Raw genomic sequence first — 21,960 nt, 5'->3', positions numbered from 1 at the left:
AGCAACATATATCAAAATTATTTTTGCACATTGCCACTGACTCAGCAATTCTGCTCCTACAGATGTCCTTGCAAATGTGTAAAGTAACCTATGTATAAGGTCATTCCTGTAGCATAATTTGTAATAGCAGAAAATTAGAGGAAACCTGTATGTCCATCAACAGGAGGCTGATTAAAGCATGGCGCATCCATAAAAAGGGACACCACGCTGCTATAAAAAGGAATGAGGAAGCTCAGTATGTGCTATTACGGAGGAATAAATTACAAAATAAATGGATAAGCAAGCAGAATCCAGCCCTAGCCAGTTTTCTCAGTGGTGAGAGCATCGTTTCCAAATCTTGGCCAGAAGGAGTGGAGGGATGCTTAGCAGTGGGTGCCTGAAAGGGGCACCTCTAGGCAAACTGCTCTCCCTCACCTGCTCTGCCTCTGTAAAGCCAGGAGTGGGGTTAGGAACCTGTTCCTGGCAGGGACCTGCCCCTCCCAGGTCTCCGCCTCCTGGGCTGGTCCCCGCCCTCCTCCTGGGCGTGCACTAGAGCTCTGCTCTACAACAGCTGGCTCCCCACCAGCGCAGGGCGGAGCCATCCAGCCGCCTGGCCCCGCCTCTGCCACCCCGCTGCCCAGCCCAGAGCTCTCCACGGTTCACTGGCTCAGCTCCTTTCAGGCCTGGAGAAACCAGCTTCCTTCCAGGCAACCCTCAATCTTGAAATACTCCCCAGGGCACACACCCGCTCCTCAAAATTATGGGAGTGCCCTCTGAACACTTGTTGCTCAAAGTATAGTCCCCGGACTAGAACAGGTAGGTCTGTGAGTGTTTGACCCAGTCCCTGGAGGTTAAGTGCAGAAATTTAGAGTACACGTTCACAAAGGTTGACAATAACGTGACAGACAGAAGGATTTTGAATCTGTTGAACTGAATCATTAAAAAAAAAAAAAAAAGGGAGGGTAAACGTTTGTGTATCTTATGAAAGTATCAGATTGGGTATATAAAGTCATAAAACTGGTCCTCACAGATCATTTGAGAAGCACTGCTCGAAACCACAAGAGCGCCTTTTTAAAAAATGTACATGTTTTATGGTTGGCACTATTGCCAATGTCCCCCCACCCCCACCCCCCTTTGTCCACCTCTACCCAGCCCTCGGCTCTCCCTCCTTGGCCCTCACATCACTACTGTCTGGGGGCATACCCTGTTTCCCCGAAAATAAGACAGTGTCTTACGTTAATTTTTTCTCCCAAAGTTGCGCTAGGTCTTATTTTTGGAGGATGTCTTATTTTTGGGGAAACACGGTATATGTTCTTTAGCCAATCCCTTCACCTTTTAATGAGTAAGGGAGACTAATTTTTGTTGAGGGCCTACTGAGTGCCAGGTACTTTATTATAAAGTATCATTTAATCAGCACGGCCCTAAAAGGTAGATATCATTCCCACTGTATAGATGAAAATGAAAATAGGCAATAGTAGCCGAAACCGGTTTGGCTCAGTGGATAGAGCGTCGGCCTGGGGACTGAAAGGTTCCAGGTTCGATTCCGGTCAAGGGCATGTACCTTGGTTTCGGGCACATCCCCAGTAGGGGGTGTGCAAGAGGCAGCTGATCGGTGATTCTCTCTCATCGATGTTTCTAGCTCTCTATCCCTCTCCCTTCCTCTCTGTAAAAAATCAATAAAATATATTTTTTTTTTAAAAGAAAAGAAAATAGGCAATAGTATCATGGCCACAGCCCATAACAATAAAATAGCACAGCCAAAGGATAATCTGTCTCCCTTGCATCCTATGCAGAGCAAAGCTTCAGATAGATACTGTAGAAATAAAGAACAGTCTAAGAGCTGCACACAATAGGTTCAAAACGAATAGTGCCCTGGCCGGTGGCTCAGCTGGCTGGAGGCAAACTGATCGATGTTTCTCTCTCCCTCTCCCTTTCTCTCTCTCTCAAATCAATACAATCATTTTTTTTTTTTTAAAGAAACTAATACTAATTCCAAGGGCATGGATAAGAATTATTCTCACTGTCATATACATACGAAATCCAGACTATTTTATTTAAAAAAAATTTTTTTTAAATATATTTTATTGATTTTTTTACAGAGAGGAAGGGAGAGAGATAGAGAGCCAGAAACATCGATGAGAGAGAAATATCGACCAGCTGCCTCCTACACACCCCCCACCGGGGATGTGCCCGCAACCAACGTACATGCCCTTGACCGGAATCGAACCCGGGACCTTTCAGTCCGCAGACTGATGCTCTACCACTGAGCCAAACCGGTTTTGGCAAAATTCCAGACTATTTTATAAATTAACACTTCAGCTCCTTCTCCAGAGCCATTTTCCCACCTCTTCACCCCCACTTATCCTGCTTTGTTTAGCAGACACTCCGTAGGTGTTGGGAATTTACTTCCTTTTCTTTCTTGCTCACTTCTCCTCCCTGCACCATTCTTTCTCTTCCTTCCCCCTTTCTTTCCATCCTATTATCCTCAACTGGCCAGTCTAGGGAACTGAAGGATATTTTAAAATGAAAAGTTCTGGATTTTCAGTTGTTAAACGAGAATCCAGGAGGATGGATGGAGGCTTTCCTGTCCTTCTCTGAAGGTGGCACAGACTGCTTTTTAACGTTGTATTGTCCAAAATCTACTCCCTACACGGTTTGGGTAAAGAGGACCTGCTTCTCCCCTGCTGGGGGCATCCCCTTCTTGACAGAATGAGACAGACTCTAGGAGCCTGGGTGCTGATTCAGGCAGTCCAGCCCAGCCCCCTGCCCTTGACAGAGACTCAAATGAGGCCACCACCTAATGGCCACCCTGGCTGCCCACCCGTTGTGAAGGACTCTGGCAGCTAGCGTCCTTTCCGCTCCCATCCTCTCCAAGCCTCTCCTGGGAGCCAGGTCACAGAGACCCACTTCAAGGACACCCGCCTCCTCCCCGCACCCACATTTGCAGGACAGTGCTCCCCTCGCCACAACCTGCCAACTCGTTGTCTGGAAACCTGGGTTCAGCCAGCAAGCCCTGCGTTCAGACCCGGCCCCTCCTCACTGGGTCACATGGGGACGTCTCCACAGCTGCTCACCTCACAGGGCTGCAGAGGGTGGGGACCTTCCAAGCGTTGAGAGAGAAGGAAGAGGCTGAACCTAGTGAGAGGCCACCTGCCTCAGACACCCCTTCTAACTTCATCTGAAGAAACACTCGTTAACTAACCACTTGGACAGACTCTTTGTCTTTACACAAACAAGCCCCACCACAGAGGTTTTGTTCCATCCTGATCAACTCTACACCGGATGTGAGTTTGAAAGCAAATGCACAAAAAGGAGCAACCACCTTCCCCCTGGGTGGGTGGCGGGCAGCGGCCTCCCCAGACAGGAAAGGGCGTAGGGGCCCTTCTGAGGGAGCTTCTCCTAGTCCTTCCCTCCCACCAGACCAGCAAGAAGCCCCCTCAGCGGGGCCCTCCCCTCCTGCCCTCTGCAGTGAAACCCATGCTTTGGGATTTTAGCTTCTGAGGGAAACCCCACAGATGCGGCAGGGCCTCAGGGCCTCAGCCTGTAAAATGGGTTTCAGCTGGGGCTTGGCTCCCCCTCGGTACCTTCTTCCCCTCTCCCAAGTCATATAACTGTTAACGCTTCCAGTCACTGACTGTCAGATCCAACAGGCCAGGTGGGACTTGAAGGAACTCCCTCCTGAGTTGCGGGAGGAGGGGAGAGGAGGGGTCAGTGCCAACAACACCCCCCCACCCCCCACCCCCCAGAACAGTCTCTCAGTCCCTCAAGTGATCAAGAACCCCATGGAGCCCTAGCCAGTTTGGCTCAGTGGATAGAGCGTCAGCCCGTGGACAGAGGGGTCTTGGGTTCAATTCCAGTGAAGGGCATGTACCTAGGTTAATGTTTCTCTCATTCTCCCTTCCACTTTCTATGAAAACCAATGGAGAAACTATCCTTGGGTGAGGATTAGCAAAAAAGAAAAGGAAAATGACTTCCCTAAGGGGGAAAAGAAAATAAGAACCTCAAGGAGAGAGAACCAAGATAACAGACAATCCAGTAAAAAGCTCCATGCGTGGGCTTTAGGAGTCACTTGTTTTCCTTGCTCATGTGCATGCGTGCATTCTGGGATAGTGTATCTGGATTTAACAGTGGAGGAGAAATCGCTGACTGACCCAAACCCCAAACTTGACAGGAGAGACCTCCCAGCATCCTTCAGTCTCTCGCTTGCTGGTCAGTTCCCCCAGTGAAGCCAGGCCGGGCCTCATATGCCCCACTCTGTTACTAGTAGAATTGGCTGCAGGGGTTCAGGCTTGGGTACAGGCTCTGCCATATACACGTCATGTGACTTCTCTGAGTCTTGGTGTCCATGTGTTTAAAATGGGGACAATAGTCTTGCTATGTGGCTCAGTGGTTGAGCATCAACCTATCAGTATGTTCAATTCCCAGTCAGGATTTTGGGCTCGATCCCTGGTAGGGGGCATGCAGGAGGCAGCTGATCAAAGATTCTATCTTATCATTGATGTTTCTCTCTAAAATAAAATATTTAAGACAAAAATGTGCCGAAACCGGTTTGGCTTAGTGGATAGAGCATCGGTCTGCGGACTGAAAGGTCCCGGGTTCGATTCCAGTCAAGGGCATGTACTTTGGTTGCGGGCACATCCCCAGTGAAGGGGTGTGCAAGAGGCAGCTGGTCGATGTATCTCTCTCATTGACGTTTCTAACCCTCTATCCCTCTCAATTCCTCTCTGTGTAAAAATCAATAAAATATATTCAAAAAAATATTTAAGACAAAAATGTAATGGGGAAAATAATTTCTGTCTTCCCCCCACAGGGTTGTTTACAAAAATTGGAGGAAAAAAAAATAGAGCGCCCTTGCTGGTTTGGCTCACTGGATAGCGCATCAGCCCATAGTCTGAATGGTTCCAGGTTCGATTCCAGTCAAGGGTACTTATCTCAGTTGCAGGCGCGATCCCTGGCCCTGGCCCTGACAACCAATTGATGTGCCTCTCTTACATCGATGCTTCTCTCTCTCTCTGTCTCTTCCTCTCCCTTCCACTCTGTCTGAAAATTGATGGGAAAAATATCCTCCAGTGAGGATTAACAAGAAAGAGGGGGGGAAAAAAACAAAAAAACAAACAAACAAAAAAAAACAGAGAAAGCACTATATACCATACCATACCATTCATAAACTGTCATACTAGTGTTTCCCAATAATGCTTCATTGAATATAGTAAAGGAAGTTTGAGAAATGTGGTATTTAGCCGAAACCGGTTTGGCTCAATGGATAGAGCATCGGCTTGGGGACTAAAGGGTCCCGGGTTCGATTCCAGTCAAGGGCATGTACCTTGGTTGTGGGCATATCCCCAGTAGGGGGTGTGCAAGAGGCAGCTGATCGATGACTCTCATCGATGTTTCTAGCTCTCTATCTCTCTCCCTTCCTCTCTGTACAAAATCAATAAAATATATTAAAAATAAATAAATAAATTTGGGGGGGGGAAAGAAATGTGGTATTTATACTTTAACTTCAGCTTTAACATCACATGCAGGTGAGCATATTAAAGGCCCTTATAAGTCCTGCAGTTTAAACGTCTGTTTAACGATGTTGAATCCATTAGGTCTAATTTCTTAACTTGTGTGGCTCTCTAAACTCTTTCTTTCTGGGTTACCAATGAATAAACAGTCAGTGTCTTGAGACCTCTAAAGAATAGCTGAGGAAATACAGCCCACTATGGACTGAACGAGGCCTGGTTCCTGTCTTGGTCCCAGTGTGTTTCTCCGCAGTGCCAACCTGACTCACATCCCCATACCTCTGACAAGACCCCAATGCCTCTGTGTGGGTCACTCTCCACTTCCCACCCTCACCAGACTTATCCCACACCACCCATACAGGGGACAGAGGAGAACCTGTAATTTATCTATGCTGCCCTAAAAAGAGGGGGTATACCAGCTTCTCCCATATATGTACCACCTCTGGCCACTGCCACACTCAAAGGTTCAACCTGACTGTCCGTCCCTGCCACCTAGCCCCCCTCAGTAGTCCTTCTATCCTCCCCCGTCATTGGACAGACACATTCTGCCCTTTCCACTGTCAGAGGTCAGTACATAATTCTGCTACTTCCTGAGTCCCGCCATCTAATGCACAATTGCCCTCTGATCGCCTCCCTGCCTCCCTGTCCATTTTGGCAGCTAGCTCTTCAGGCCGGGATTTGGTGCTACACATCTTTGAGAGGTAAGCATACACGTGATTAAAAGGATGTGCTGAGAAATCTGGGTTTAAATCCTGATGCCACCACCGCTGATCCACTGGGTGATCAAGTTACTTCCCTGAGCCTCCCTATCCTTATCTGTAAGTGGCGCAAAGGAGAGCGCCTGTTCCTTGGGTTGTTGGGAGGAATGAATGAGTTGGTTAGAGTGCTCGCTCAGGACGGCGTCTGGCACACAGTGAGTGCTAGGGAAGGGTGAGCTATTCCTATTACTATTATCATCATTCCTTCTCCTCCACAGAGCCTTCCACAGGCAGTGTTTAACACCCTTTATAACTGTGTTTACTTCCTTCCACAGGGCTCTCAAGTGCTCAAAGACGGCTCAGAGAGCGCTCTGCAGGCTGAGCTGAGGGCACTAGGGACAGGATTTGAGGTTGGAGCCGGGGGCGGGGCTCCCCCCACTGCCACATCAGGGTACTTTCCACCCAGGAGCCCAGCCCAACCAGCCCCTATGGCTGAAGCCCAAAGCTGCCAGGGCCAGAAGGGTCCCCGAGCCCAGCTACAAACGAGGACACTGAGGCTTCCCAGGCCTCTTTCACACTCCACCACCCGCCCCCGTGGATCATCAACGCCTCCAAGTAGGTCTGTTGTTAGGGACAGAGCTCGCTGTCCACTGGACTTGGGGGAAGCAGAGGAAAGGCGCGGGGAGACACACGGTCAGTCTTCACCTGATGGGAGTTTCAAGGTGGTGCAAGAGTCCAGCCCCAGCCCTAACTCATCTGACACGTGCCCGTACCACCATTTCACAATAGATGGAAGTTGCCCACATGATCCTAAAGGGCAGAGAGCAAAAGGCGTTCCTCTTCCCCGCCCCCCAACCCCCAAGCACCCAACCTGCACGAGTTTTCTCAGACCAGCGCTCCAGGAAGAGGAATACCCACGGCGCCCGGCGGCGGCCCGGGGCAGTCGGGGCGCACTTCCTGGAGGAGGAGGCGGCGCGTTTGGCGCGCGCGCTCCGGCTCGGGAGCCAGCCCCTTCCCTCGCTCCAGCTCACCGGTGTCCTGGGAGGTGAACAAGGCGCTGGGGAGGGATCTCCGGGTGCCTACGCCGCCGTGCACGACCAGCGCCTTCATCTGCCGGACCAGCAGGGGCACGCGGTGCCAGAGGCCCTCGGCGCGGCAGCGCTCCAGCTCGCCCTCTACCTTCAGGTGGGAGCCGTGTGCGCCCTTCGCAGCCATCTTCGCGCGGGCGCTGTCATGGGAGGCGCCGCCAAGAAGTGGAGACCCGGCCGGGGGCGGCGTCCCGGCTGGGGAGCACACGCAGGCGGGGTCGACGAGGGCGCGGACGGCGGCGTCCGGGGCCCCGGCAGCGGCGGGGGCCCAGGCGGCGGCGGGAGGGCAGCAGCAGCAGCACTGATGGCACCGCCCGACGCCTCCGGGCTGGGGCTCCGGCTGCGCGGCCCGGGCGCCGCGTCCAGGAGCAGCCTCCGCCGCAGCTGCCACAGCCTCTGCCGCTGCTGCCGCCGCCGCTGCTGCAGCTGCTGCCACAGCCCCCGCCCCGGGCCCGGGCGCCGCCAGCTGCGGTCCCGCCCCCGGCCTCCGCTCCACCCCCGCGGGGGCGGGGCGCGGCTCCGGGGGGCCGGGCGCGCCGGGGGCCAGCGGGGCCACCGCAGCCAGGCCCGCGAGGAGGCGCGCCCGCGGCCGCCCCGGCGCCAGCCGCCCCCCGCCGCGCGCGCGGCGGCCTCGGCGTTCACTTTAATGCTGGGCGGAGTGCCGGCGCCCCGGGGGCGCCCCGCTGCGCGCCCCCTTCCCAACCCATCAGGGCTCTTGGCCTGAGGGACCCCCGACGTTCCGGCTTTGTGTGGTGGCTCCCGTCACCGCGGCGCCCCCCGACACGTCACAAATCCGAGGAGAGGCCGGCCGGCCGGGGGGAGGCTCCCCGGAACCCCGCCTCCGCCGCCCGGGTCCTGCCCCGCTCCCTGCGGGGAGCCCGCGGGCCCTGCGCGCCACCCCCGGGGTACGCGGGAGAGAACGGGCGGATTTGAGGCTCCCCACTCTAACGAACTGTTTCTTTCCATTTTTTTCTTCTTTTTTTTTAAACAGCGAAGTTCCTCTTTCCAACTTGACTCCCCTACACTAACCGACTGTTCTCCGCAGAATCCAGTTGCCCTGGATTTCTCAAAGGTTTTAAGCTGTTCCTCCAAGTTGGTATTTGTTTATGTCTTAGTTCTGGTGTCTAAAGACGGTGATCAAAGCTTTCCTGAGCTCTTGGCAGGCCTTGCCTGGCTCTGTGGGGCACTAAGAAGTTCAAAGGATGACAAGGCGGCCTGGAGGGAGGGGCAGACTTACACACCCTGTGCCCGATACCGGTTCTGGTGGCCCCACCTGCGGGGTAGTCTTGTGTAGGGATTGACGCCAAACATGCAGAAAATCATGGTAAGACCAAAACAAAAAAGCAAGCAACCAAGCAAACAAAAAAACTCTCCCTGTATTTAAGTAAAGATTCCAGAAAACAGGGGAGGCCAGGCAAGCTTTTAAAAATAGATTCCTAAGACCCCTCATGTAGGTCTGTCCCACTGCCCGACACGTGACCTTGAGAGTGAGCATGGCCTCTCCATGTTAGGAGCCACTGCTTCTGCACAGCTGTCAACGTGGGGAGGCTTTTGTCAAGAGGACCCCAGGCTCCTGGTGCTTATCCCACTGGGCCCATGGCGCTGGGGTTATCAGTTGAAGGCAGTCTTCCTGCCCCCCACCCCATCCCTCTAGATCCCCTTCTCTCCAGGTTCCAAATGTAGCTCCATTCCTTGCTCGGCAGGCAGTGTTTCCTGAACTTGGGGGCTGTGCTGAGTACCTGAACTCCCAGAATCCGGGAGAAAAGTGAAGAAAAATTGGGTCAGTGCCGGCAGTTAGACAGTTAGAATTTACTCAATTTACGTCCACTCCTCCTTGCTTACTGCTGTCAGCTCCTCTTGTTGGCTTTTGGTTAGTTACCCTTGGCTGCCCTTGCTAGTGACCAGAACCGGATTCTGCTAGGAGAATGATTTGAGCTCGTCCTTTCGGGGAGGGTGGCCCGAGTACACCCTGTGATTTACCCCAGATCTGGCATTCCCCAGAGTCAGCCCTGGGGCAGACAAAGAGAAGCAGGGTTGATAAGCGGGAGGCAATCTTTATGGAAAAGGAACCCTCCTTCCTCTCCTCCCTCTTTTCTGCGGTCCTTTGCCAAGCCTGCCCCCAGGTTACAGCACTCCAGGGGACTGGCTGAAGGGGGGTGGGTGCTTGTTTGACAGGTGTTCCAGTGTTTGTGTGGGCATGGGCCGAGGCCGGGAGGAACAGCCCTTGCACTTGGCATGATTTGAACTTATGATGTGAAGAATTTATCTCAGTCTATTGAGATCTTGCTTCTAGGTGCATCCTTTGTTTGGCTACAAATACATTTTTATAATACAAAAACAAAAAGCCTAGCCGAAACCTGTGGATAGAGCATCAGCCTGCGGTCTGAAAGGTCCCGGGTTTGATTCCTGTCAAGGGTACATACACTGGTTGCGGGCACATCCCCAGTGGGGGGTGTGCAGGAGGCAGCTGATCGATGTTTCTGTCTCATCAATGTTTCTAGCTCTCTATCCCTTTTCCTTCCTCTCTTAAAAAAAATCAATAAAATATATTAAAAAAACAAAAACAAAAAGCTTATTATGCACTGCTCCTCAATACTGTGAAGAGCCTTCATGCTCTTTAGCAGAGATAAAGAGCAATGACCAGCGGGTTTTTTTTTGTTTTGTTTTTTGTTTTGGGGGGGAGGGCAGTAAGAGACTAGGTGCACAGCAAAGAACAACCATGACTAATTAGCAACATTGGCCAAAATCAAAGGCATATAGAAAGGGTGGTGGTGGTTTTTATTTTTTAATCTGAAATCTCTTAGGTGAGAATTTAGGACAAATTCTGATAAAGACTGCTTGCTACCTTGAAAATACTACCAAGATAACTTGCTTGCCGATCAGGTGAAGCTGAGCTCAGAGGAAGTAATAAAGTTTATAGGAGGTAGATCCACTTGCTGAGGAATGTTTTCACAGGACAACGAAGATACAGCATCAGGGACCATCTGGTTTAAAGGGGAGCCTAAGACAAGACAATGGGAAATGCTACTAGTGTAATCTGCTGCCCCAGACAAGGTGGGGAGGGCTTGCCACTGAATCATAAGAGAGGCTATAGTAAGCTATTGGTCTTAAAAAAAAAAAAAAAAATCTTTATTTGCTTTGGTAAGGAAAAAAGTTAACAGTAAGTTTTAGCTCCTTGGTTAGCTTATTCCTAAATATTTTTTTTGGTTGTTGCAATAGTAAATGGAATTGTTTTTTTAGTTTTTCTTTTCTTTTTTTTAAATATATTTTAAAAATATATTTTATTGATTTTTTTACAGAGAGGAAGAAAGAGGGACAGAGAGCTAGAAACATCGATGAGAGAGAATCATCCATCAGCTGTCTCTTGCACACCCCCTTCTGGGGATGTGCCCACAACCAACGTACATGCCCTTGACTGGAATCAAACCCAGGACCCTTCAGTCCGCAGGCTGATGCTCTATCCACTGAGCCAAACTGGTTTCGGCTATATATTTTTTATTTCTGAGAAGAAGGGAGAGTGAGAGAGAGAGATAGAAACATCAATGATGAGGGAGAATCATTGATTGGCTGCCTCCTGCATGCCCCCTCCTGAGGATCGAGTCCACAACCTGGGCATGTGTTCTTGACCGGAATCAAACCTGGGACCCTTCAGTCCACAGGCAGACGCTCAATCCACTGAGCCAAACTGGCTAAGGCTAGTTTCTCTTTCTGATAATTCATTATTGGTTTATAAAAATGCCTTCAATTTCTCGCATATGTGGAATCTTAATAAAATAAACTGATGAACAGAGTGGATCCAGAGATTCAGGAATAAGTGACTATTTAAGGCAGTTGCCATGGCTAACTTTCAAGGCACTGACCTGCTAAAACCAAGTGCCTTGACCGGAATTGAAGTCCAGTTTTATTTTTTATTTTTATTGTTTTTATTTTTTATTTTTATTAATGCTTGCCTTCTATTGAGATTTCCACGAACTGCACAGGTGAGGTGGTATTTGAACTGGGCTACCATAGTCTTGGGGGGACTCCTCTGTGAGTAGGTGTTGCAGAACATGGCTTTGTGGCATTGAGAAAGCGGAGGATGGAAGCAGGGCCATCTTGGAAACACAGGATTGAAGGCCAACTCCAGCGTCTTCCAGCCCTTCCATTAGTTAAGGATTTAGGATTTCCTATTATCTCCCCAATTTGCAAGTGGAAGTGGAAGTGGAGGCGGAGCTGGAAGCTCTAGCCTAGGCGACTGCTCCAACTGTTTTGTCCCTCTACTGTCCCACGCGGTCTACGCTCCTCGGGGTTTCCTAGCAACCTTCCAGGCCCGCCTAGCAACCTTCCGGGCCCCTGGGTGTTCAGGTCAACCAGACCGGGCTGCAGCCGAGAGTCGCCTTCGGGAAGCAGGAAGAACGGCGTCCGCCAGACCCTGGGGGCCCGTTACACGTGGAATCTCCTGAGCTGAACACCCAGCCGGGCGGCGGGCGGGGGCGGGGCCTCGCGGAGCCAATGGGCGGGGCAGAAGGGGGCCGCGCCTGCGCATGGCAGGCCGGGGGGCGGGGCCTGGGAACGGCGCTGAGGACGGGGGCTGGCGAGGCTCACGCGGGGTCGCTGCGTGTCTGGGGAAGTTGGGCAGGCGCCGCGGGCCGCGAGGGTGAGTGAACCCGGGAGCAGCCCAGGTGTGGCTGCAGCTTGTGAGGCCCGTGTCCCCACCCTGGGGGATGGGGGGAGGAGGAGGTCCATGGGGCGGCCCTCAGGGGTCCTCAGCAGGGCTGGGTCCCGGCACCCCTCCGTGGTCCTGGGGCGTCAGGCTCAGGTTGAGAGGCTGGAGGGCCTACGTGGGGGGGGGGGGGGTCTCAGCCCCCGAGCCGCCTCGGGAAGATTAGCCGGCTTAGAAGCAGAGCATCTCTCCCGGGACAAGCTGCTGGGGACTGTGAAGCCAGATGGGCCCTGCCGGAGGCGGTCTCCGCTGGCACCCCCTCTCCTCCGATCTTCACCCCCACCCTCCACCCCCCTCCCATCTCCTCCTGGAAGAGAGAATAAGCAGGTCCTGTCTGGCCGGGCGAGCTTGGCTTAGCTATGCCCAGGAGTGGGAAGGCGAGGGAAGGTGATTTCCTCTTGGGTCACCTAATTGGGCATGGGCACTGCCACCTACCCAGTGCCCAAGCCACAGCCTGGGCGTCGTTCTCATCCCCTGTGCTCCTTACCACCCATATCGGATCCATCAGGTCTCTCTTGGATACGTCCACGTTCCCACTCCCAGTCTCTCTGCTCCAGCTGGCTCAGGCCGCCGTCATCTCTGCCCAGGAATAATACCTCAGGAGGCTCCTGACTGGTCCTCCGCATGTCTTTGTGGGTCCTCTGGAGCTTGTTCTGTACCGGGAAGCCGGAGTGATAGTCTTAAAACACACATCCCTTTCCGACCTTTTCGTAGCTTCTCATTGCTCTTCCACGCTATCCCACAGGGTTTGCAAGCCCCCGCTTAGCCTGCCCTCTTTTTACTCTTAACTCATCGGTCTCTGCTATACCGAGTCTCCAACCATATTGGTCTGTTGGGTTCCTGGGTTAGACCAAGTTCCTTCTGGGCCCAGATGTCTGCTACATCATGTTCCTTCCAGGTGCTATCCTTTGGTTGGAAAAAAAAAAACAACCTCCTCGTCCCTAATGAATTATCCCTGGTTATGGGTTGTGGGTCTTACTGGGCCACAGGTTGTAGTTTGCAAGTGGAGTTTGTCTCAGTCATAGTCCTGTCCTTAGCACCAGGCTGTTAGTAAAGAGTATGTTAGTTAAATACATAAATGAAGTATGCATAGCAGCTCCTTGGGCTCCTCAAAATGAATAAATAGATCCAGTTATCAAATGCCTGCCCTTTCAGAATCTGCTCTCAACCCCCAACCCCTGTAGAGGTTTGTTTGGCCTAGGCACTTGGTTATTTTCTCTCTTCAGTTCAGGCCCATGGACGTTTCAGACGGGGAAGTACCGATCAGAGTTTTTCTTTGGCTTTGACTCTGGGTACAGGATGTCTGGATGTTAGTGAGTGTGGCCGCTTTGAGTTTGGATTCTTAACTGAGGGCCTTTGGTGTGAGAGAAAAGCTGTTAACAGGAAGGTTGGCTCCAAACTACATAATGGGAGGGGTGGGTGGGCCAGGCCAAATCACTGGTAGGAAGGCTCCAAAGGGAAGTTGTTTTTCCAGCCTAGGCCAGATCTTTCGTGATAGGGAACCACATACCTAAGGCCCTGACCCACTGCTCTGATTCAGAGGCGAAGGTCTGCTGTCTGCAGGTCAGCTCAGCACTTGGTGATCATTCAATAGGGAATAGAAGAGGCAGAAAAGACAGGCAGAAAAGAGCAGGAGGAGAAAAGGAGAACAATATGTGACCATATGGTGAGGCCACCATGCGTGTGAGAAGCTGCAGACCGAGGTCCGAGGAGGGAACAATTGATCTTGGCTGGAAGAATCCAGAGGTGATATTTTGAACTGGGCCTGGAAGGAAGAGGGAGGACAGACAGATGGGTCCAGTGGGAGCGATTCTCTGGGACCGGAAGAGGATGCAGCCAGGGGAACTCTGACAGTCCCAGCACTGTGGATCTCATGACTGCGGACGGTCAGGTGCTGCGCTCCCAGGCCTGCGGCTTCTCCTTGTGAAGGGTGACTCCAAGCCTGGGTTGTATTCTGAAATCTCTTTCAGAAATCTCTTCTCCTTTGGGTTTTTTCCTCCCAACGTGGCCTTTACATTTTCTCAAAAAAGTCCAGCGAGGTCAGGAGCACCTGGTGTTTGTCTGTCCGGCTGTTTGCTCATAGCCTTGGACTAAGTGGTTAGAGTGTGGATGATGCAACTTGTTCATGAGGCGGAAGGGAGTTGCTTATGCTTCTTTTCGAGTGTGGCGGTTTAAGGTGTTAGGTGGCAGTCAGATTCCCTGCTGTCATTGCAGCACTTGGAGAGAGTTTCTCCTTTGTGTTCATAGATTTGGCTTTTGTTGTGATCTAAGACAGGCTACCTTGGAGATTTACAGGTTTGATTCCTGGCCACCACAATGAAGCGAATTTCACAATAAAGTGAGTCACGTGACGTTTTTGGTTTCCCTCTGCATGTGAAAGTTATGCAGAAGCCCTGGCTTAGGTAGCTCAGCAACAGAGCGAAGTATGCCCGTAGTTTGAAACCTGCAACTGCAAACCACGATGGGACGTGCTCAGCATTCATGGTTCTTGGCCGCTATGCTGCCTCCCTTGAAGAAGGGGATCATTTGGACCCATAGTTATTACACTACCGATCACTTTGGTGTTCTTTGAATAGAACCCTCCCCTCCCCCAATTGGATATGCTGAGTTTCCAACCACATAGTTATAGGAAATCATGCCATGGGTTTAGTGATCATTTAGTGCAACTATCAGTTACATTGACATCAAAACTTGGCAGCATGTTGGTAAAGTAAGGGACAACCCCCCCCCCCCCCCCCCCCCCCAGCCCAGGGACCACCATGGCACACAGGCTGAGGGCTGTCACTGGACTGTGCTTGATGCTAGGAATGTAGATGCAGGCCCCACGCTCACAAAGCCCAGTCCAGCAAAGGGCACCAGCAGTAATTGGACGATGTTCAAGACCTCGCTCAGAGCTGTTGCCTGAAGGGACGCGCTCAGGAGCATGTGGGAAGAGCACTAAGCCAGGCCTGAAACGGAAGAAGGCTTGCTGGAGAAAGAGGCGGTGAAGATGTGGGAGTCTGAAAGGCCTCCCACTCTGATCCCTGCCGCTCAGAACTCTGACACACTGTTCTGCCCTGTTCCGGCCTGAGCAGTCACTGCCCAGCAACTTGAAACCTTGTTTTCTGTACCGGCTACAGTGACAGCGGCCTTACCGGGGTCTGGACACTTTCATTTGGTAAAATTGGAAATGTGGTTTCTGTTTCTGAATTATTTTCCAGAAATGAGAACTGGAAGTCCCTTTTTCATTCCATCCATATAACATTGGAACAAAATTATGGGATGAGTTACATTAAATACAGATTTGTAAATAAAAAGCACGTTTACAGTAGAAATTTTAGAAGCAATAGAAAAGTAAAAATAAAAAGCACTACTAATCTCATGACCCAGAAGATAATCTTGGCCGAAACCGGTTTGGCTCAGTGGATAGAGCGTCAGCCTGCAGACTGAAGGGTCCCAGGTTTGATTCCGGTCAAAGGGATGTACCTTGGTTGCAGGCGCATCCCCAGTTGGGGGGTGTGCAGGAGGCAGTTGATTGATGTTTCTCTCTCATTGATGTTTCTAACTCTAACCCTCTCCCTTCCTCTCTGTAAAAAATCAATAAAATATATTAAAAAAAGAAGATAATCTTGATTTTTAGTTCTGTGTGTGAAATATACATATATATATATATATATATATATATATATATATATTGATTTCAGAGAGGAAGAGGAGAGAGAGATAGAAACATCAATGATTAGAGAGAACTATCAACTGGCTGTCACCTGCTCAGCCCCTGTGGGAGATCCAGCCCGCAGTCTGGGCATATGCCCTGACAGGAGATTGAACTGTGACCTCCTGGTTCATATGTTGACACTCAACCACTGAGCAACACCAGCTGGGCTACATACATTCTTTTTTGCAAAAGTGAGTTTTCTTTACAGACTTTTGCAGCCTTTTTTTTGTTTGATATATATTGAACATATTTTCCAATTATTGACATATCGCATTATGGTATCCCTCCTTAGTAATAAGACTAGATGCTGCTTTTTCACCCTTAAGTGATACATCCCAGTGACTATTGTCCCCTATACTGCTGATAGGCAACGTAGGTTTGGAAATTTTTCTTCAATGTAGAAGGACTAACGTTTTCCAGGGTCCTTCCTTTTAGGATGGGTGAGGGGGCTGCAACACGTCTACTTCCCAGCCCAGGTACAGGGAGCAGAGATGGCAGAGCTTCGGAGCTGAGCTCTGTGTGCAGCATGCGGAAGGGTATGCCTGTAGCTGTGCTTTATCTTTACTGCTATAGGTTTGGGCCCTTGTTATCCAGCAGAATCTGCACTGCCTTTTAGGAAGTGAATGTGTTAGTCGGGGCTTTCTTTGTATTGGTGTGCAGGTCTCCTGGCTTGTCCTTCCCCTTCCTGTTGGAGGTCAGTCCATAAGCCCCAGGAAGGACCAGTTTAACAGTCAGTAAAGCCCTGCCTGAGCCTGGGTGGGGAATGTTGATGGGAACAAAGCACTCCTGACCTCGGGGAGCTTGCTCTGTAGCTGACTGTCTTCCTTTTGTTGACCACAATCTCAGGTCTACCCAACGGGAGTACTTGATGGAATCCTAATTTCTGTGTACCCCGCCTTTCCAACCTCTTTGATGAGGTTAAACTACCTGCTCTGTCACAGCCCTGAAAGTGGACGAGGCACGGGGTAATGTCTTCTCCTCTGTGCTGGCCTTGACCTGACCCACCTCATTGCTTCCTTCAACTACCTTTGCTCCACTAAATCCCTTCCCAGCTGTGCTGCCATTCTGAAAACAAGCTCCGATCTCATCTCCCACTCAGGAACCCCCAGGAACTTCAGTCTCATTGGCCGAGCCTGCCAAGTAGGTTCAGTACTGCCTGGTCAACCTTGGCAGCCCGTTGTTCCTACTTCACATTCTCTGGGCTCCAGACCAACTAAACCACTTGGAGTTTCTTTCCCATTTCGCTGCACCTGCCACTTGACTCCCACCGTTCCCCTTAGTCCTTCAGTCCCTGCAGGTCCATCCAGGCCCAGCTGGAGTCCCCAGGCCTGTCAGCGCTCCGAATGTCCCTCAACCAGAGGAAACTTTCTGTGAACTCTCAGAGGGTTTATCTGTCCTCAGGACACCTCGCTTTCTGCCTTCATGAGCCCTCTCAGTAGGAAGTGTTGCTCTCATCGGACTGTAAGCTTCTTGTAGGCAGGAATGATCCTCAAACCCATTGACGCTCTCAGTGAGTTGCTTGGCCTTCTGGAGGTGCTTCAGGAAGTGGCATAGACCTGTCCATTTGAGTGATGGGGACCTAGAGTCTAGTGGACTAGTGGCAGAGCTGGCCTTGGAGTCCGTTTAACATACTCTCTTCCCCAACTTTGCTCCTTTCTCAGGTTTCTCAGGAGCACACTGTTTTGAGTCTTGAAAAAACTTCAGTTCTGGTGTTCTCACATTCATCTTCTGTGTTCCCCCCCTCCCAGGTGCCAGCGACCATGAGATCTCTGCAGCTGCTCAGAGCCCCCTTCCTGTGCGGCCTGCTCTGGGCCTGTTGTGCCTCAGGTACCAGGGCCGAGCAGCATGGGGCCGGTTCTTCCCATCCCGGCAGCATGGGGCTGGATAAGCACACGGTGCACGACCAAGAGTACGTATCCAGCCAGCGCCGTGGCCAGGGGTCTCCCTCTGCAGCTGCAGCCAGCTGCCATGGCACACTCAGTCCTCTTTTCCTTCTGCTTACATTTTTCAAGGATGATATGGATTTCTTATATCCACCTGTAAGTCAGGTATTCCTTTTTTCATCATCATATCACCAGTGGAGGATCTGGAGGCCCAAATGGGATAAAGGACTTGCCTGAAGTCATTCTGTCTCTCACCACAGATAGATGCACGCGCGCACATACACACACACACAAACACACACATGCACACACTCATACACGCACGCATGCAGTAGCGGTGGTGGAATCCAGAATAGAGCTAAGGTTTCTTGACTGCGACAAGACCATTTTCTTTTTTTATTGGCACAAACATTGAATCATTTGTTGCAACTTTTGTCTTGGGCCAGTTAGCCTTACACCTTAACTCTGTTATCCTTGAATTGCTTTAAAAAGAAGAAAAAAAAATTAATTGATAGCCTCAAAAACTGTAATAACAACATTCTAGTAATAAAGAGGGAAAAATCACTCATACTCTTGCCAGCATAATAGATGCAGTGTTTCATTTTATTCCTGCTCCCTTCACGGCCTTGCCTATACCTGCCATCCATGAGTGTGGTCTGCCCCGGTTTCTCAATGGATGAGTTTCAAAATTTGAACTTTTAAGAGCCCTTAAGGTTTCGGCCTGATCCCACTGTCCCTGCCAAGTGGTCTGAGTCTAACTGTTGGTTTCTAGGCATATCATGGAACATCTAGAAGGTGTCATCAACAAACCCGAGGCGGAGATGTCTCCACAAGAACTGCAGCTCCATTATTTCAAAATGCACGATTATGACGGCAATAATTTGCTTGACGGCCTAGAACTCTCCACAGCCATCACTCATGTCCATAAGGAGGTAGGTCAGGCAGTGGTGCCCGGGGCAGCCTCGCGGTGAGGCCTCCCTTCGGTACTTCCGTCCCCCGCCTTGATGACCCGTGCTGCCCAGTGCGATAGTATTGTTCCTTTTCTTCTTTCTGCTTGCCACTCTGTTCTGTCCCTTCCTAGTTAGTGGTCCTTCTTGCAGAGGGTGGCCTGCCACAGCTGAAGCCCCAGGGCCTTGTGTCTTAAGTAAGAGCTACAGGCATTTCTGCTGCATACCAGAGTTTGAAAACCTGCACCCAAAAGGCAAACCATGTTCAAAATGCAGAGCAGGGAGGATGTCATGTTACTTGAGAAGAATGGGGAACCAAGGGACCGAGGGGTTCAGCAATACTGGAGGGTCTGTACAGTGCTGCGAACAAAGCAGTTTGCAAAGCAGTTTTAAGTAGGTTAGAGATCTCACCCGACCTTGGCAACAGCCTTGGAGAAGGCAGGGGCAGGCATTCTTATTACATGATTTTAGAGGGGAGGAAACTGAAATCGAGCTCTTTTGTCTTCAGACCTAATGCCTGTTCTGCTCTGCACACTGCAGTGCAGTGAGAGGAGGGGAGCAATGTTGGTGAGCAGGAGAGCAGGTTTGGGTTGACTGAAGGCCAAGGGGAGAGCTAATAGCTCCATACTGAAGACGGTGTGACTAGAGCAGTGTTTTGGGAACATCCTTTGCTGGGGGAGGCTGACTGATAGGCATGAAGGGAGTCTGGTATGAGCAAGAAGAATGGGTTCAGAGGCCTGGCAGGCGAGGGTGGTGGTGGCCATAGGAGAGGAAAGGTAGATATGAGAGAGGTGCCAAAGGAAGATTCGTCACAGGATGTGAACAAGCGATAGCTTAGCTCTTGACACAGTGAGCCTGTGGAGCACGGTCTGCTCTGGTCGGCAGGCCTTCTTCCTCTTGTTCTCACTCAAAGGTCTAGTCCAGGTGGACAGTTTCTTACTGTACCAGGGCAAATGATGCCCAGAGCTGGTCCTCAGGAGGGCCTGAGCTGTAAGCTTTTCTCTAGGATGGGTTTGTGGGCCCTGGAATCTGTGAAACACATCATTTTTTTTTTTTTTTAATATATTTTATTGATTTTGTACAGATAGGAAGGGAGAGAGATATAGAGTTAGAAACATCGATGAGAGTCATCGATCAGCTGCCTCTTGCACACCCCCTACCGGGGATATGCCCGCAACCAAGGTACATGCCCTTGACCGGAATCGAACCCGGGACCCTTCAGTCCCCAAGCCGACGCTCTATCCGTTGAGCCAAACCAGTCTCGGCTGAAATACATCATTCTTAAAAAAAAAAAAAAAATTATTGTTGAAAGTATTACATATGCCTCCCTCCCCCCATTGAACTCCTGTAGCCCACCCCCACTCCCTGCTGAAGCACATAATTCTGTATAAACATATCTAGCTTTCTACAGTGAATATGGGTGCCTTTTTTAATAAGAAAAGGATGAGAAGTAATTTTTAAAATAAATAAGCAAGTGCCTACTTTGATTATATCTAACTGGCAAATATAATTTCTAAATTAGATTATTGTGAATTGACTATATCTGATATATGGTTTGTGGATTCCTAGAAAGTAGCCACATTGAAGGAGTTCTTAGGCACCTATGAGCATAAACATTTTGGAAATTGGCTAAGCACTTCCAGTAAAATGTGCCAACTCATTGTTTCATTTAACTTTTGTAGGGCGGGAATGAACAGGAACCACCAATGAGTGAAGAGGAACTGATTAACTTAATAGATGGTGTTTTAAGAGACGATGACAAGAACAACGATGGATACATTGATTATGCTGAATTTGCAAAATCACTACAGTAGACATTGACCATCTCCTAGTTATTATGCAAATGTGACCCATTATAATGTGATTGAACACGTTCAGTAATGCAGAATAATTCATTTCCGATTACTGCTGAAGTATTTTGGTAAAAACCTGTAGCAAGTGTGACACTGGTGTGAGAAAGAGAAGCCAAGAGAAATTGGACATGTTGTCCCCAAGTACTGTTAAATCTCCTGTTGGCCAAGGACTTGATTGAAGAGTCTTTGTAAGAGGATTGGAAAATTGGAGCTGAGGACTCAGGACCAGGACTGTAGAATACTGCTGTCCTCTTGGTTTTCATTCATGCTACCTGAAGAGTAGACGAGCTTTGCCAGGCGGACACACTTTTCAGTAACAGTGAAGGAATGGGATCAATGCCAAATGTCCCCCCTTATGGGCTCTGTCTCTTCGGGAAAACGTGGTCAGTATTCTGTAAAGTTCCTTGGCTTAAATGATTACTTGCTTTGAGCAAGTGAGTATTGATTAAACTATTCCAAGGCCACAGCCTCATGTGAATGTCAGATATTGAGTTCAGCTATCCAAAGTCTATATCTTCTGGCACTTGGATATGATACACCACTGACCTAAGAGATGGACCTTTTTCAGTTTTTCAATATTTTATGAAACTACTGCCATATCCTTATACTTTTATTTCTTTCATGTCTTCTTCAACCTGGGAGAGACCTTGAATTTAAAACTGTTCTCTAATCAGTAGCACATGTTTTAGCTTTCTTAATATTTGTATTTAACTCTTGTTTCTAGAGTTTCACTTTCGCAGTTCAGAAACGTAGGCATGCAAGGATTTTCCCTTCTGCTTGATACAGCGGGGGTAAAACTACTAGCTGCCATAGCCAAGTGCAAGTGAAAAGATCATTCACCAGGCACAGTAATTAACCTGATCCAAGTTGTATTTAGAAAGAGTGTTGTTTAAATGACTCCTTTTAGCCTAAATATGTGAATTCTTTCAGGTCAGTGTGAGTCTCAATAATAGCTGAAAGTGAGAAGCAGCAGCAAATTGTGATTTGGTTTATTGGATGTGATGGACATACTGTGACAGAAAAATCATAAAATGATGATTGAATGGGGGAAAACTGCATAAAATTTACTGTAAGATCTATAGAGACTTATTTTCTTTATTGAAGTATTCTTATAAGAAAACATGTATTTGTAAAAATGGTTTCCTGTGTCACGTATTTGTGCAATCAGAGCTGAATTATAAACTATTCTTGTAAAACCTAGTTATTTTGAAAGATTTATATAATGAATTCTGGATATATGACCAATAAAACTGATGAAACAAACTGAAGGGCCATTGATTTGTTTAATAGGCTTCTTCTCCCATCACCTGAAGGCTTTATCTGATGCAGATGTTTACATGTGCCTGCTCTAGTGCAGGCCCTGTGACCCTCCCTGCCTCTGCCATTGCTTTTGCAGGGGTCAATTCCCAGTATTCAGTCACTTTCCTCTTTTAGACATTTTTTTTCCTTCTTCTGAATGAAATCACTTTTTGGACCTTTTTTCCTGGCTGAGTTCAGATTATGACAACATTGTCTGGCTTAGGAAAACACAGTGTTTTCTCCCTGAGTCTGGTGACTATTCTCTCTTTGCTGGAAAATCTAATTAGATAGCTTTATTGCAAGCCTC

At 49.6% G+C, this 21,960-nt stretch overlaps 2 protein-coding genes across 5 annotated transcripts in view; one reads left to right on the top strand and one right to left on the bottom strand.

Moving 5' to 3' along the window:
* TTC7A (tetratricopeptide repeat domain 7A) overlaps positions 1-7,737 on the bottom strand; it is a 106,690-nt gene extending 98,953 nt beyond the window's left edge. Inside the window, exon 1 of one of the 2 annotated variants that reach the window (XM_084901001.1) lies at positions 7,216-7,737. In XM_084901001.1, coding sequence (XP_084757127.1) covers positions 7,216-7,399 — 184 coding nt within the window. In that variant the 5' untranslated portion in view covers positions 7,400-7,737. The remainder of the gene's footprint in view (positions 1-7,215) is intronic. The other variant, XM_084901002.1, reaches the window with a different exon arrangement.
* On the top strand, positions 7,238-21,641 carry MCFD2 (multiple coagulation factor deficiency 2, ER cargo receptor complex subunit). Of its 3 annotated transcripts, none has more exons than XM_084901038.1 (4): positions 7,238-7,369; positions 17,420-17,580; positions 18,327-18,486; positions 20,184-21,641. In XM_084901038.1, the coding sequence occupies exons 2-4, from the start codon at positions 17,432-17,434 to the stop codon at positions 20,313-20,315; spliced, it is 441 nt and encodes a 146-aa protein (XP_084757164.1). In that variant the 5' UTR covers positions 7,238-7,369; positions 17,420-17,431; the 3' UTR covers positions 20,316-21,641. The 3 variants fall into 3 exon arrangements, with proteins under 3 accessions (XP_084757164.1, XP_084757163.1, XP_084757165.1); XM_084901037.1 differs by lacking the exon at positions 7,238-7,369 and adding an exon at positions 11,796-11,908; XM_084901039.1 differs by lacking the exon at positions 7,238-7,369 and adding an exon at positions 16,306-16,811.
* The last annotated feature ends 319 nt before the right edge of the window (positions 21,642-21,960 follow it).

This window comes from Pipistrellus hanaki (assembly GCF_964339955.1).
Source record: "Pipistrellus hanaki genome assembly, chromosome: 12".
Taxonomy (NCBI): Eukaryota; Metazoa; Chordata; class Mammalia; order Chiroptera; family Vespertilionidae; genus Pipistrellus; species Pipistrellus hanaki.
The sequence above is the reverse complement of the archived record's forward strand: the minus strand, read 5'-3'. Positions and strand labels throughout refer to the sequence as shown.